Source organism: Penicillium brevicompactum (assembly GCF_028827555.1).
Source record: "Penicillium brevicompactum strain IBT 35665 chromosome Unknown utg000003l_segment0_segment0, whole genome shotgun sequence".
Lineage (NCBI taxonomy): Eukaryota > Fungi > Ascomycota > Eurotiomycetes > Eurotiales > Aspergillaceae > Penicillium > Penicillium brevicompactum.
Genome location: NW_026623206.1, coordinates 86116 through 100007, shown reverse-complemented (window position 1 = coordinate 100007; position 13892 = coordinate 86116). Strand labels below are relative to the sequence as shown.

Below are 13892 nucleotides of genomic sequence, written 5' to 3'. Positions count from 1 at the left end.
TATCGAGACTTCGTTCTTCAGCCCTTGCCTATATGCGTCCCAGGAATTGGTGACCGAAATTCCATGAAATCTTGCCATCCGATCTTGTGTTTCTGTTCGCCCTAGACTCACCACTTCCAAGCTTACAATTTTGTTGTGGCTTCGACACATCTGATTAAATAGACATCTGTACATTCTCTTCCAAGCTTGCTATAGCAATATCGGACACACGTTCGTACCACCTGGGTATACTACGTAGAGTGTATTCAGTCTCATAGTCTCACACTGCCAATCAGGTGTCTCTCCAGCCGACTCGCATTCACCATCTCGGGTCTCAATTCCTTCAGGGTGGTCACTCCAAGTAGGACCATGTTCGCCTCGATCTCTTGGCGCAGAAGTGTGACCATCCGACGCACCCCATTCTCGCCATACCCTGCACATAAACTGAACAAGCACGGTCGACCGAGTCCTACAGCATCAGCACCAAGTGCGATAGCCTTCAGTACGTCGGTACCTCGGCGTATTCCTCCGTCAATGAATATTTGCATCTTACTGTCGATCAGTTCAGGCGCAAATTTTCGGATTTCTAGCAGTGTCAGAATAGGAGATTGTGCGCTATGTCGTATTAGCAAACAATCATAGGTTGCAAGGGAACGACCGCAGGACATACGTGTCTTGAGACCGGCCTCCATGGTTAGAGAGCACGATTCCTTGAACTCCGTGTTTGTGGGCTATCACAGCATCCTCAACACATTGTATCCCTTTGATCACGAGAGGAAGATTTGTGATCCGACGAATCCATGTCAGTATATCCCAGTCGATAAAAGGCGAGATAGAACTGGCCATGGTTTTGGCTACCCCTTGACCCTCATCGTCGCTATCGGTAGCCTGACTTTTCATCAGCGTCATTTAATTCCATATAGCGCAGACAAAGATCACCGACCGAGATACTCAAGTTCAGACGCTCGTCCATTTCTCGTTTTCCCACCACTGGCGAGTCCACGGTGATCCAAATAGCTCCCGCCCCAGCCTTCTCTGCGCGCTGAACCACGTCGACCGATTTCTTCATGTCTTTATTCACGTAGAGCTGTTGGAAAACAGGTTGGTTTGGTGCGGTGCGACTTTTCATCACTTGCTCGATCGACATGCTGGATCCGTTCGCCAACACTTGAACGAGACCCTCTCTTCCAGCCGCAGCTGCCAATGCACACTCTCCATCTGAATGCGCCAGCTTTGCGATTCCCACTGGCGACATGTATACGGGTAAGGAGGTTGGGAAACCCAAGATGTCGGCAGAAGCATCGACACTTAGAACTTTGCGCAGGATTCGGGGTCGAAGTGCAATCTTGGAGTATGCTCGATGGTTATTTTGCTTGCTTATCTCGTCATCAGCACCTGATGAGTAGTATGCCCAGGTAGTGGCCAAAAGATGATCCTGTGCAACCTTTTCGAAGTCGTGAAGATTGATCAGGGTTTGCAAAGATGGAGGTTTCGGATTAGCTTGCTTCAAATGCTCCTGGCTCGTCGGTTCGCGATCAGACGCTTTGACAGCTTTGGTAACATCGATATGACCGCGCAACGCAGTTTGTGGTAACTCGCTCAGTACTTCTGGTGCATGGACTGAATCGAATGCCTCACTCGCATCTTTACCTGCCCATTGTAAAATTACCTTCGATCCCCCTGGATGCACTTTGAGAAAGTCTACATCGGTAAATTAATTCGGTCTGAGAATCAAGCTGAAGCGAGGTATACAAACGCACCTGTCACATCGTAGACGGCACCGTGGATCACGACCCAGCAGGACTTCCGGTTATTGTGCTCAGAAATGTCGTCATGGGTGAAGCTCATCGTGGAAGATACCAACGTGGCGAGATTTATGCGAGTCTTGACTGATGTATTGTATTCGCGAGGACGAAGCTCTCGGAATGAAGCCGGGCGTGGGGGTTAGCTCTGGAGACGGGGCTTGTTTTTCCATCGCGCTGATCCACTCCTCTTTTGCGGGGAACTTATAGGGCCAGTGATCACCCCACAGACTGGGGAAGTAGGTCTTCAATATATGAGATGAGCAAAAACTTCTTTTACTTCCTGCAACTACAAACCTCTGAGAATTGAATGAAGCATGGCTGATACTAACCGACCAGGGGCTCCTAAGCCGGCCACCACCCATGTCGAATGTCCGAATATGTCAACTGATATGAACAAAATCTTTGATGGAGATAAGGCTCTTGATCTGTTTGATAACCTCAATGATATACATCAAGGCTTTGAACCAGGAGAAGAGAAGAGATTGGTTCAGAAGATTGATATGATGATTCTTCCTTTCTTATCGGTTTGTTACGCTTTCTACTATGTGAGTAACTCTTTCCCCCTGCATCCCCAATTGAAACTAAATTGAGACTGAGATCGATAAAACCACCCTCTCATATGCAGCAATCTTTGGGATCCAAGAGGACTTGAATTTGTCCGGAACCGAATACAGCTGGCTTTCGAGCGTTTTCTATTTTGGATTTTTGGCTTGGAGCTTTCCGACAAACTTGTTGATGCAGCAGTTTCCTATTGGAAAATACTTGGGAGTCAACATATTTTTATGGGGATTTTTCCTAATGTTACAAGGTATACTGAATATTGGGTAAAAGTCATCAATGGCGCTGATAACCTCTTCCTGAACATAGCCGCGGCCAAAAACTTTACACAACTTGCAGTTTTGCGAGTGATTTCGGGCGCAGCAGAAGCATGCAGGTCAGACACCATCATCATATGTTGCTCCCCGCGTATTACTGAAACCATGAAAGTGATCCAGCATTCATGCTAATTACTGCGATGTGGTACACACGGCGCCAACAGCCAATCAGAATCGGCCTTTGGTATACAGCGAATGGGTTTGGCATTGCCATTGGAGGGCTCCTTGGCTATGGAATCGGTCAGATCAAAGGAGCTTTGGCCTCATGGAAGTACGAATTTTTGATCATAGGCGCACTATGTTGCTGTTGGGGCGTTGTGATGATCATATTTCTTCCGGACTCTCCAGTCACAGCACCACAGCTCTCTGAGCACGAAAGAAGGCTCGCAGTGGAGCGGTTGAGAGATAACCAAACAGGCATCGAAAATAGGAACATGAAGCCTCGACAAATCTTTGAGGCGCTCACAGATTGGAAAGTTTGGACTTTCTTTCTCCTTGGTCTTGTGAGTGCATTCAGCGTTGGTAAACGGGCAGTGGTGCAGGTGCTGACGGGGAATGACCCAGAGTGGGAATATTCCAAATGGCGGTATATCCAATTTTGGAACACTGATCATCAAAGGATTTGGTTATTCGACGCGTGAGTTTGTCATCATCTTCACGACTGGTGCTTCGCAGGACCAACGTGAGCCAAGCATGGGAATGCTGACCTTCCAGTGGTAACAACCCTCATGCAAATCCCATATGGGTGCTTCATAGCGGTGATGATCCTCGCCGCTGTATTTATCAATGACTCGTTACCACGCAATAATCGCTCTGCTGTCGCAATACTATTTGTCTTGCCCACCCTCGCGGGATCATTTGGATTGAACTTCGTACCGGAATCTGAGCAGGTAGGAAGACTCATTTGCTACTACCTGACAGGCTCATATAATGCATCTTTTGTCATTATCCTTTCTCTCGTCACATCCAATATCTCTGGACACACCAAGAAATCGGTGACCAACTCCATGATATTCCTCGGTGTTTGTACGGGGAACATAGCTGGCCCATTCTTTTACAAATCAAGCCAAGCGCCGCAATACACCCTGGGAATTTGGTCTATGGTTGTTGCAAACATGATTGAAATTGGACTGATCATACTCCTCGCCATTGGCCTGGCTTGGGAGAACCGAATTCGCGATCGTCAGCAGCAGACAAGCAACGGAGAAGACCTAGATTATGCGCGCCAACTGGAGTTAGATCGCACAGCATTCAGTGACTTGACCGACAAAGAGAACAGGAATTTCCGATATGTTTACTGAGACTGGGTAGTTCAGGCGGGTGGATCCATGGATGCAATAGTTAATTGAAATCTACTCTACCCCTCGACAACTAATGCCTACCTGAGGTTGAATCTTTCCTCCAAAATTGGTGGTCATCGAATTGGTAGATCCTCTTGTTTTAAAAACATGAAATGAGGCTATAGTCACTGCGGGTAAACAGATGGAGTCTTGGTCATCAGGACCAAGATATGGCCTGTGTTGGTGAACCGGGAGATGATTTTGGTGCTACTAACTACTGGGGCCTGCCTCTGCCTCCCGCCGTACCCAATGATTTGTGTTATCGGTGATCGCAGAACGCGAGAATTATCGGACTGGGAAGAGAGAGGATAGAAATGGAGTGCAGTAAGATAATCCCAAGCTCGTTGAATCCGTAGGTCTCGACTGAATTGTTTATCAAAGTGAACGAGGTGAGTAAAGCTTCTTGTTGGCGCCGATGCCTTGTTTGTCAGGCTCCCAGGGTAGATAATAGATCGAGAGATCTTCTCCCCTTCTCTCTTCTTCCTCTCCTCGTCTCGCTACAATACATACGTTATCGTACATGTCTGCTCGCTCTGCTCTCGCCGATACTTCTCCATCATCATCCCCCGCGGTGACCTCTATCCACCTTGATGTTTTTCCACCTATCACGCGGTGTGTCTCAGCAATACATAAAGCTTTGCTCTTGGCGTGGGGGAAGATCGACATTCCCGGACTTCTCCCGAAAGTCTCACGCGTGGGATGCCAGATAAGTGTGGGGTTCGTTCCTCAGCCCGAGCTTTATTTATGATGCGTTACCCCCAAGGTTCTTCAACCAAGACAGATTATACGTTGAAGTTCTAGCAATGACGAAGATTAAGTCAATCGAATATTTCCGAGTCAAGCCCCGTTGGCTATTTGTGAAAGTCACCGATGAGGAGGGCCGATTCGGGTGGGGAGAGGGCACACTTGAAGGCCACTCGCTCGCAGTGGAGGGAGCACTGGATGAGATAATCACACGCATCATTGGATATGAAGCAGAGTAGGTCAGTAGACGTTTACCATAGTACAAATGCTAACCGTTATAGTGATATCGAGCATGTTTGGCAGACGGTCTGGCGACTAGGATTCTACCGAGGTGGACCGGTGTTCATGTCCGCCTTGTCAGGAATTGATATTGCGCTTTGGGACTTAAAAGGACGAAAGCTCAATGTACCAGTACATCAGTTGCTGGGTGGAAAGGTACGACAGAAAGTACAGGTGTATGCATGGATCGGGGGTGACCGACCGAGCGACGTGGAGGCTGCAGCGTGAGTCTTTCCAGTGAAGACGGTAGTGTGGTTCTGACGGTGATACTCTACAGAAAAGCTCGAATTGCCCAAGGCCTCAAGTGCATCAAAATGAATGCAACAGAAGATGTGAACTGGCTCGACTCACCAGCTGTGCTACAGTCGTGCGTTGAGCGCCTGAAGCAAGTGAAAGCCCTGGGCCTCGATGCTGGGCTCGATTTTCACGGTCGCCTGCATCGACCAATGGCCAAGCAGCTTGCGAAGGCTCTAGAGCCTTACCAACCCCTGTTCATCGAGGAGCCCCTGTTATGTGAACACCCCGAGGCGATTAAACAGCTCTCCGAGCAGACCACGATACCCATTGCGTTCGGAGAGCGCTTATACACGCGTTGGGACATCAAGCGATTTTTGGAAGATTCATCAGTGGATGTGCTGCAACCCGACATTGCGCATGCCGGCGGCATTTCAGAAACAATGCGAATCGCGAACATGGCCGAGACGTATGATGTTGCCATTGCTCCGCACTGTCCACTGGGCCCCATTGCGCTGGCAGCCTCTCTTCAAGTCGCTGTCTCGATCCCCAATTTTGTGATACAAGAGATGTCACTGGGTATGCACTATAATGTGGAGGCTGGAGACATTGACCTCAACAGTTATCTGATAGACAAGACTGTCTTTGATATAAGCGAGGGCTATGTGAGTGCTCCTTGCAAGCCCGGGTTGGGAATTGATATCGATGAGGACTTGGTGCGGAGGATTAGCAAAGAAACAGAACCTTGGCAACCGAAGGAGTTCTTCGGGCCCGATGGCTCCATTCGCGAGTGGTGAGTATCTCATCATGTACAGATCTGTTTAGCTATACAAACAAGACTAAGCAATTGAACAAAAACCACCCAAATACTAGAGCAGTAGCTTTTATAGTCATATATCTGCGCTTAGTCTGAGAAAAAACAACATTGGAAGCTCCGAGCCCCTGGTTCGCAACCAGAGCGCACGAAAGACTCCCGGAGATGACGATGTCATGTTCAGCTAATGCGGGGAAGAGCGTGGGGGTACACCGGTGGGCGCAAATATCAGTATAAGAGTCGAGTACATCCTGACTCTAGAAGTTCTGGAACTGAAAACCGACTGGAAACCTGACTGAGAATGGATTTGTTCTCGCTTTCGGGCAAAATGGCCCTGGTTACCGGAGGAACACGAGGAATTGGGAGGGCAATGGCACTTGCAATGGCGGAGGCTGGCGCAGACATAATTCTAGTCCAGGCAAGACCCCCCCGTCTCCCTGGATATTTGCGGTACGAACGACAATGACTGACCATCAACAGAGGGACACCAGGAACCAGGAAACGAGATCACTGATCGAGAAGCTCGGGCGCAAAGCTATAATATACACCGCCGATTTATCTTCCAAAATATCAGTGGGGTCTCTGGTTGCCATGATTTTGAAAGACGGATATGATATTGACATTCTTCTGAATTGCGCGGGAATCCAAAGGAGGCACCCCAGCCACCTCTTTCCGCTGGAGGATTGGGACGAGGTAATGCAAACCCCAACGATGGGTGGCTGATCACTGATTTTGGTCTGCACTTCTAGGTACTGCAAGTAAATCTCACGACCGTATTCACTCTGTGCCGGGATGTCGGTGCCCACATGCTGACGCGAGAGCCTGATCAATCAGGCCACCGCGGGAGTATCATCAATGTTGCTTCCCTCGTGTCATTTCAAGGGGGGCTAACAGTTCCTGCATATGCAGCGGCCAAAGGAGGTATTGCCCAGCTGACCAAGGCTTTGTCAAATGAATGGGCGGCGCAAGGCATAAACATCAACGCAATCGCGCCTGGATATATCGCGACGGATATGAACACAGCGTTGATCCAGGATGAAGAACGAGCATCGAGCATTTTGGCCCGCATCCCCGCGGGTCGATGGGGAAACCCAGATGATTTCAAGGGATCCATTGTATATTTGGCCAGTCGAGCGAGTGCATACGTGAGCGGGGAAGTTTTGACGGTTGATGGAGGCTGGATGGGGCGGTGATTGTGTAGGTACGATGGGCGGAGTAATCCGTACCTGTGATGTATGAGTCGCGGTCACTGTATAGGAATCTCGCGATTTAAACGCCTGAGTGGTAGAACTTTCCAAGGTCCTCGTTTACCCTCGCCTCCCCGAGAGCTGAATTTAAATTTGAACTTCTTATTTTATTTCTTCATCCTTCCTCTTATTCCTCTTTTTTGGACTCCGCGTCTCTTACGTCTCACATTTCAAGTTTACATGTCACTGCACACCTCTCTAATGGTGTCCCAGCATTCGAAGGCAAATGAGGGTAATGTCATTTTCTTAATATGCATTGAATGAGGAAGAAAAATATCTTCCATTCCCGGAGGGAAATTTTTTAGCGGTCGTAAGCTTTTCAACGTCCTGTTCTCACTCAAACCGGCCGAGTAGCCGATTCTACACAACCGAGGTCTAGAATGCCAGGATGTCAACCCCTCAGAAGATTCCCCTCCTTTTGCTTTTACCTACACCCCTTGTTTGGCCGCCACTGAACATTCTGTGAGAAGTTGCAAAATTTTCTCTCACAATGCAGGCAGTTGTTTTCAAAGGTCCCCTGGAGGTGGCGATTGAGCAGCGACCTCGCCCATCAATCCAAAATCCCACAGACGTGATCTTGAAGGTCAGATACACAGCACTCTGCGGCAGGTAAGTATTAGAGATGATCTTTTTTGCTCGCTGGGGGAAAAGAAATTTATTTCTAACATGACGGTTGTGAGTTTCGATCAGTGAGCTTCATGTCTTTCGCGGTCATCAGCCATCTAAAGCAGGGTTCATCATGGGACATGAGTTCACAGGGGCAGTCACAGAGACTGGCTCCGAAGTCGTCAAATTTAAACCAGGGGACTTGGTTGTCTCTCCTTTCACCGTGAGCTGCGGTGCATGTTTTTATTGCGAAAGAGGGTTCTCATCGCGATGTGCCAGAGGTCAGCTATACGGCTCCGCGATTCTAGACGGCGGCCAGGCAGAATACGTCCGAGTACCACTGGCAGACTCGACACTTTTCCACGCACCTTCGCAGATCAAAGAGAGCAAGTTGGTGCTAATGGCAGACATCTTCCCGACAGGCTACTTTGCCGCATCTAATGGCTTCCACGCATTGACTTCCGAGGAGATCCGGCAGAGCACAGTACTCCTTTTTGGCTGCGGGCCAGTGGGCATCTGTGCCCTGGTCAGTGCACTAGAGTACCAGCCAAAACATTTGATTGCCATTGACAGTGTGGCGTCTCGTTTGGCCCTGGCAGAAAGTCTAGGGGCAGAGGCGTGGAATTTTGAAACGAACGAACAAGGCCTCCGGGAGAGAGTCAGAGAGCTCACTGATGGGCGCGGTGCTGATGTTGTCATTGAAGTTGTGGGACATAGCAGCGCTTTGAGGATGGGATTCGAGATGCTGCGCCCCTGGGGACATCTTTCCAGCGTTGGTGTCCACAATCAAGAGATCCCATGGACCGGGAACGAGGCGTATGCAAAGAATCTTCGGCTACAAATGGGACGATGTCCTGTCCGCAGCATATTTGAACCAGCGATGGAGCTATTGGCCAGAAAACAAGAGTTGCTGGAGTAGAGACACCACAATTCTGTTTGGTATAGGACCAAGCTGATGATTCTGCAGGTTCATGTCTAATGACATCCGTCCCCTTTCTCAAGCTGTCCAAGCGTAAGTGGTCAGCCCTTTCTAAATACCCGTGAAAAGCTAAGATTCCATAGATTTGATGATTTTAACACGATGAAGAGCCAGAAAATTATATTCGAGGCGGATAAGTAGCTTCCAGTGTCCACAGGTTCGAGTACTAGGGCGTGATCAATCATTGCACTTGCCTCTTGACTTTCTTCTCGTGCATCTTATTTGGATATACCTGCTACGAGGGGGGTGGATAGCCATGTCTGCATCATTAGATCATGTCAGTCGGAATGACATTCCGGGATGAGCTTAGGGATCCCTTCCAATAAAGCATCGGATAGCGAGCTAGTGTGATCTCAATACTGAAGGCTGTTGAACTGTTCCAATGTACATCTACATGAACACCGTTTTTGATCCCCAGAAGATAACAACGGAGCATGGGTTTCCATCACGCCCATACAGTTATGCTAAACAATCATTGTGATCCTAAGCCATGGATATCTGGCTCCTCGAGTGATACCACAATGCGGATTTCGCAACCTCGGAAGGTGTACAACATGATGTCAACAGCATCACTGGTTGCTCATCTGGGTTACCCTCTCAACTCAGCTCTCCGAGGACCTTCGGTTTAAAGTCGGTATGTTATCCACACCATCTTCTCAAGGCCCTCTTTGTTCATTTCATATGTCCTATATGGTCAGATTCCAGTGATCCGAAGTTGATAAGAATGCGCTTCACGATTTTACTTGTCCTAGCGACAACTACGCTCGTGGCGGGGGATTCCGTCATCTCTCTATTCATCCCGGACACTGATCCGCAACCGTTGGTCGCTTCGATTGTAGCACAGGTGAGATGAAGAGTAACAATGCAACCAATAAACTGGCTCACACTCTCACAAGAACTCCGCGACAACATCGTTGAGCGTGAATTGCCCGTCCAGTACTAAGAGCGAGATTTGCGGAATGGGACCTGGTCTTTTCTTGACTACGGCGCCAACCAGCGTTGAATATTTGATCAGTGATAGCGCTGGCAGTATGTGAGTTATCCCATGCACACATTGAGATCTTATAGTCTAAAGGAGTACAATTACTGATTCCATCCTTCCAGTTATGATCATGTTGTTTGCTTTATGACAGGGACTACTAGTGGAGTGTGCACCGCCACTATTACTGGACATGGTGCCAACTTTCCAGGTACAAGTACCTCGACTCTCAATCAAGATCAGATAACATCGTTGCCTGTAACTGTCATTGCCGGCCCTTCCAACTCGATGGCAACAACCACATCCGCCTCGCCCCGAAACGGGCCAATCCCCGCGACCAGCGTGACATCGAGCACGGGACATGGGATGGCATCCAGCACGCATGCTACCACACATTCCACTTCGGGTAATTCTCAGACAGGGGGTATTGCTCTGATGACTGGATCATCTGAATTGATGTTTATTGGTGGGGCAGTAGCTTTTATTGCCGGCCTGTGATTGAGATTCCTCACACGTGTGACTACCTCTAGATGTCCTGCGTGAGACCTTTAATGGGATGGAAATACATTTTAGGTGCTAGCACAATAAAATGATAAAATCTAAATAGAACAGAGAAAACAATGCACAACCGTGGAAAGAGTAACTGCGCTTCACATTCATATTGACGGTATTTCGTGTATACGAGATCTTGCTGAGAGCCCTTTATATTCCAACGTGTGGCCAAAGTTCGCCTACCCGGGTGCCTGGGTAGATGGTCAATCATTGTTTGAGCTGGACTCAAACAACCCTACATGCAGTCGGTGGACAATAACCATGATCACATGCATAACTGCAAAGGCCCAGATAGGAATCATCTTCTCCGGGCAGAGGAGCTCCTCGAACACCTGTGGATGGTGGTGCTGGGACTGGACTCCCCCATCCTGTGCATGTGCATGGACCTGGAGGACAATATCCAAAGTTGCAACAGAAAGAGCATAGTCCAACATAGTTCCCAGGCCCCGTTCCAGCGATACAGGTCCCACTGCCCTCGGGCGGTGGTGGCGGTGGTGGTGGAGGGGGTGGTGGAGGAGGACGGCCGGGCGGCGGCGGCGGCGGCGGCGGGGATGAAGGCGGAGGAGGAACGGGAGCTAGAATAGAAAAAGAGTCAGCAATGCTATCCAGGGGGGATAAGGGCCATCTGGACACGCTTGGGAATAGATGCTGCCAGGGAGAAGTGGGGGAAGTGGAAGCAAGTTTTGTGCCGGGGGTTGTGTAATTTGAGATCAGGAGATGAATGTCCAGGTTGGTATAGAAGGGGTAGTACCTAGCGATGGAGTTGCCTGGCAATCAACATGCAGACCCTGTTTGAAGGAAGCAAGCCCATCCGGTTGAAGTGGATCGCTAAACCCGGCCGGCAGAGTTCCCACTAGAGATCATGTTAAGGGCGGACATGAGAAGACGTCGTCCACATGGAATCATACCGTAAGCGTTGAAATTGTAAAGACCACAAACACATCCGCTTATGATCTCCTTTAAGCTGGTACCGGATAAGATAGTCTGACCACCACGGATCAATTCGAAGCTTTGTGAGCCAACTCCCATTGGAACTTCCTGAGAGCTTGCACCTGCAGGTGCCTCCCAGCTGTAGATATTGCCACCGCTGTTGACTTTCACAGTAGCTGGAGCTGTGAGCAGTGATACCACAAATACAGAGTCTGCCATGGACTGCCACCCATCCGGTCGACCGATAAAGTAGTTACCACTTCCATTGTTTGCTGCCACCATACAGGTATCAGTGGAATCGCAATCCACCCCTCGAGGTGTCGGTCGATACCAGTAAACTAATTCATCTGATGATATATAGTTGGTAGGAGACGAGTCACCCGCTTTGAACGCGGCTATATATGGCTTCGAGATATCGAGCCATCCGTCGTGAGGCCTACGCAATTAGTTGTGCCGCCTCAGAAATTGCCAGAATAGTCCAGGGATTGGTTTCTTACATGTCATTGACCCATTTCGAAGCCCCATCATCGGTATGAGGTGATTTCAAGGGGCCGATGTAGTGGCATTCTCCATAGTCGTTCCAGGTAACGATTTCGATGAAACGTGGTTTCAGAGAAAGAATCTCATTCCATCGATTGTACCAAAGGAGGTCGGACGGAAAGTTCCAATTCTTGCTATATGACACCTCGGGTCCAAAATGGGTGAAAAACCAGGGAGAAACAGCTGCGCAGGTGGTTCGTTATTGAGATATCCACGGATGACCAATACCATATTTCGAGGAAGGAAACGTACGGGCTATATAGGCCTTTCCAGCCAAGGCATTGACATAGACATTATCACCGTCTGCGACAGAAACATTGTGACCCGGGGTTGGGGCCTTGTTGTTTCCATTGTTCGGCCAAGCCATCCAATTCAGGAGCCCATCCACTGGAGATAAATCCGTCCCGTAAGAGGGATGAAAGTTAGGAGCGAAGAAAATGGATCTTCCAACGGCCGAACGCAGTGCCGCAACATTCAAACCATCTCCAGCGAAAGATGAAACAAAGATTTTGTTGTCCACCATAAGTTGCGCAGGCTTGCTGCCATATTGGGATATCTTTTGACCGATCGCGGAAGCCTGCTCGATATGCCACCAGTTGAAGTCAAAAGATAAGAATAGTTTCATATCGTTATTCGCGGCAGAATCGTAAGCGAGCTGAAGCTGCTGATCGGTGTATGGGTCCACTCCAATGTTCAGAGCAAATGCATCGATCCCAAGGGATTTAGCTCGTCTCATATCGTCATCAAAGTCCGAGGCGCTTCTCCTGTCGCTGACGATTCCAATCTTCTTGATGTTAGCATGAGCTCGAAGCGTAGAGTAAAATGCTCACCATGAAGTGTGCAAAGACCAATCGATCGGTAGACTGCTGTTTGGCGTCATATTCGTCTTGGTAATTACCAGCTGCTGCATAGGCTAGCAGTGACAGCACTGCCAAGATATCATATATGAAATATTTTAATTGCATCGCGGCTCCAGTGTCTGCCTCTGTGGGTGCTTGGTGTCTACATTCTGATTGGCATGGCATGGAATCATCGCGCGCTTTATTGTGAATTTTTATTCACCGAGCAAGATTTCCAAGGGTGAGCAGCTGACCTCTGCAGCTTCTTCGTTTAATGAAATATAATTTGCAAAATCTCTCCGAAACTCAATCTATTCGTTCCTACATCAGAGCTAGATGCACAAATTACTTGCACGGTTGCAAGTTTCAAACGTGCTAGACGTAAGGCTTGAGCGCGGCAATTTGGAATGTATGGCTGTTTCGACAGGGAGCAGGGGACTCTTTGGGTTATCTAAAATCAAATTGTCGCCATCCGTAAAAATTGTGGCCATCCGTATATGAACTACGTGCCAGTTGTTAAGATTTGCGGAGCACCTTTGAGGATAATAGTTGAGAGCCGAGGGTGTAATACTCGGAAAGGTCGTTGTGTCTCTTTTGTGCCGTGCTGTTTACAATTGGTTACAAAGAACCAGAAGCGCATCCGGTGATCGACATCTGACATTGGTGTACGACGAAGCCGATCCAGTGTTGTAGTGCTCATGACAGAAATCCCGCGTCATCCCTAGATCCTGCCCTGAAGCACTGCTAAAGAACCTTCCGAATGTAACCTACGTACCAACTACTGCGTACCGGGTCTGGTGATTATCAACAACCGGTCATCTCAATAGGTCCTGGAGTTTCAATTGCTAGATGACACGTGTTTTTCAGCTACGTCGGACAATTAATAGTAGTTTCAATTTCCACCTACCTACCAGGGCTTTAGTCATATCAGCTTGTCAATAGTCACATCAACTGGAATTCAGCAAGATCTCAAGGCTGGACCGGAACCTGTCCGTGTATCGGTGCCTGATATATCAGGCTGCCAGGTACATTGGAACTTTTGCTTGCTGGTAGGCTGTACGGAGTACTCCGTATAGGTCAGAAAATCAAGTGAATCGGACAATCCGTCTTGGCGAAAAGTCGTTCAAGTGGCGATCCCCGAGCCATTATA

General features: G+C 48.7%; 6 protein-coding genes across 6 annotated transcripts; 4 read left to right on the top strand and 2 right to left on the bottom strand.

Moving 5' to 3' along the window:
- Positions 1–251: 251 nt before the first annotated feature.
- Positions 252–1827, bottom strand: N7506_003920 (FMN-dependent alpha-hydroxy acid dehydrogenase; the record flags this gene model as incomplete). Its single annotated transcript, XM_056953215.1, has 4 exons — positions 252–594; positions 650–867; positions 923–1680; positions 1740–1827. The coding sequence occupies 4 exons, from the start codon at positions 1825–1827 to the stop codon at positions 252–254; spliced, it is 1407 nt and encodes a 468-aa protein (XP_056812104.1).
- A 271-nt stretch (positions 1828–2098) lies between these two features.
- Positions 2099–3960, top strand: N7506_003919 (uncharacterized protein; the record flags this gene model as incomplete). Its single annotated transcript, XM_056953214.1, has 6 exons — positions 2099–2329; positions 2382–2592; positions 2652–2718; positions 2772–3162; positions 3224–3341; positions 3374–3960. 6 exons carry the CDS (start codon positions 2099–2101, stop codon positions 3958–3960), a joined length of 1605 nt encoding a protein of 534 aa, XP_056812103.1.
- An 842-nt stretch (positions 3961–4802) lies between these two features.
- N7506_003918 (uncharacterized protein) lies at positions 4803–7263 on the top strand (the record flags this gene model as incomplete). The annotated part of the gene is made up of 5 exons (XM_056953213.1): positions 4803–4978; positions 5025–5246; positions 5300–6049; positions 6484–6763; positions 6820–7263. The coding sequence occupies 5 exons, from the start codon at positions 4803–4805 to the stop codon at positions 7261–7263; spliced, it is 1872 nt and encodes a 623-aa protein (XP_056812102.1).
- A 544-nt stretch (positions 7264–7807) lies between these two features.
- Positions 7808–9043, top strand: N7506_003917 (alcohol dehydrogenase family protein; the record flags this gene model as incomplete). Its single annotated transcript, XM_056953212.1, has 4 exons — positions 7808–7926; positions 8008–8739; positions 8891–8935; positions 8986–9043. The coding sequence occupies 4 exons, from the start codon at positions 7808–7810 to the stop codon at positions 9041–9043; spliced, it is 954 nt and encodes a 317-aa protein (XP_056812101.1).
- A 583-nt stretch (positions 9044–9626) lies between these two features.
- On the top strand, positions 9627–10379 carry N7506_003916 (uncharacterized protein; the record flags this gene model as incomplete). Its single annotated transcript, XM_056953211.1, has 3 exons — positions 9627–9746; positions 9799–9935; positions 10007–10379. 3 exons carry the CDS (start codon positions 9627–9629, stop codon positions 10377–10379), a joined length of 630 nt encoding a protein of 209 aa, XP_056812100.1.
- Positions 10380–11143: 764 nt separating this feature from the next.
- N7506_003915 (glycoside hydrolase family 71 protein) lies at positions 11144–12868 on the bottom strand (the record flags this gene model as incomplete). Its single annotated transcript, XM_056953210.1, has 5 exons — positions 11144–11286; positions 11342–11799; positions 11861–12086; positions 12156–12687; positions 12734–12868. 5 exons carry the CDS (start codon positions 12866–12868, stop codon positions 11144–11146), a joined length of 1494 nt encoding a protein of 497 aa, XP_056812099.1.
- Positions 12869–13892: the final 1024 nt, after the last annotated feature.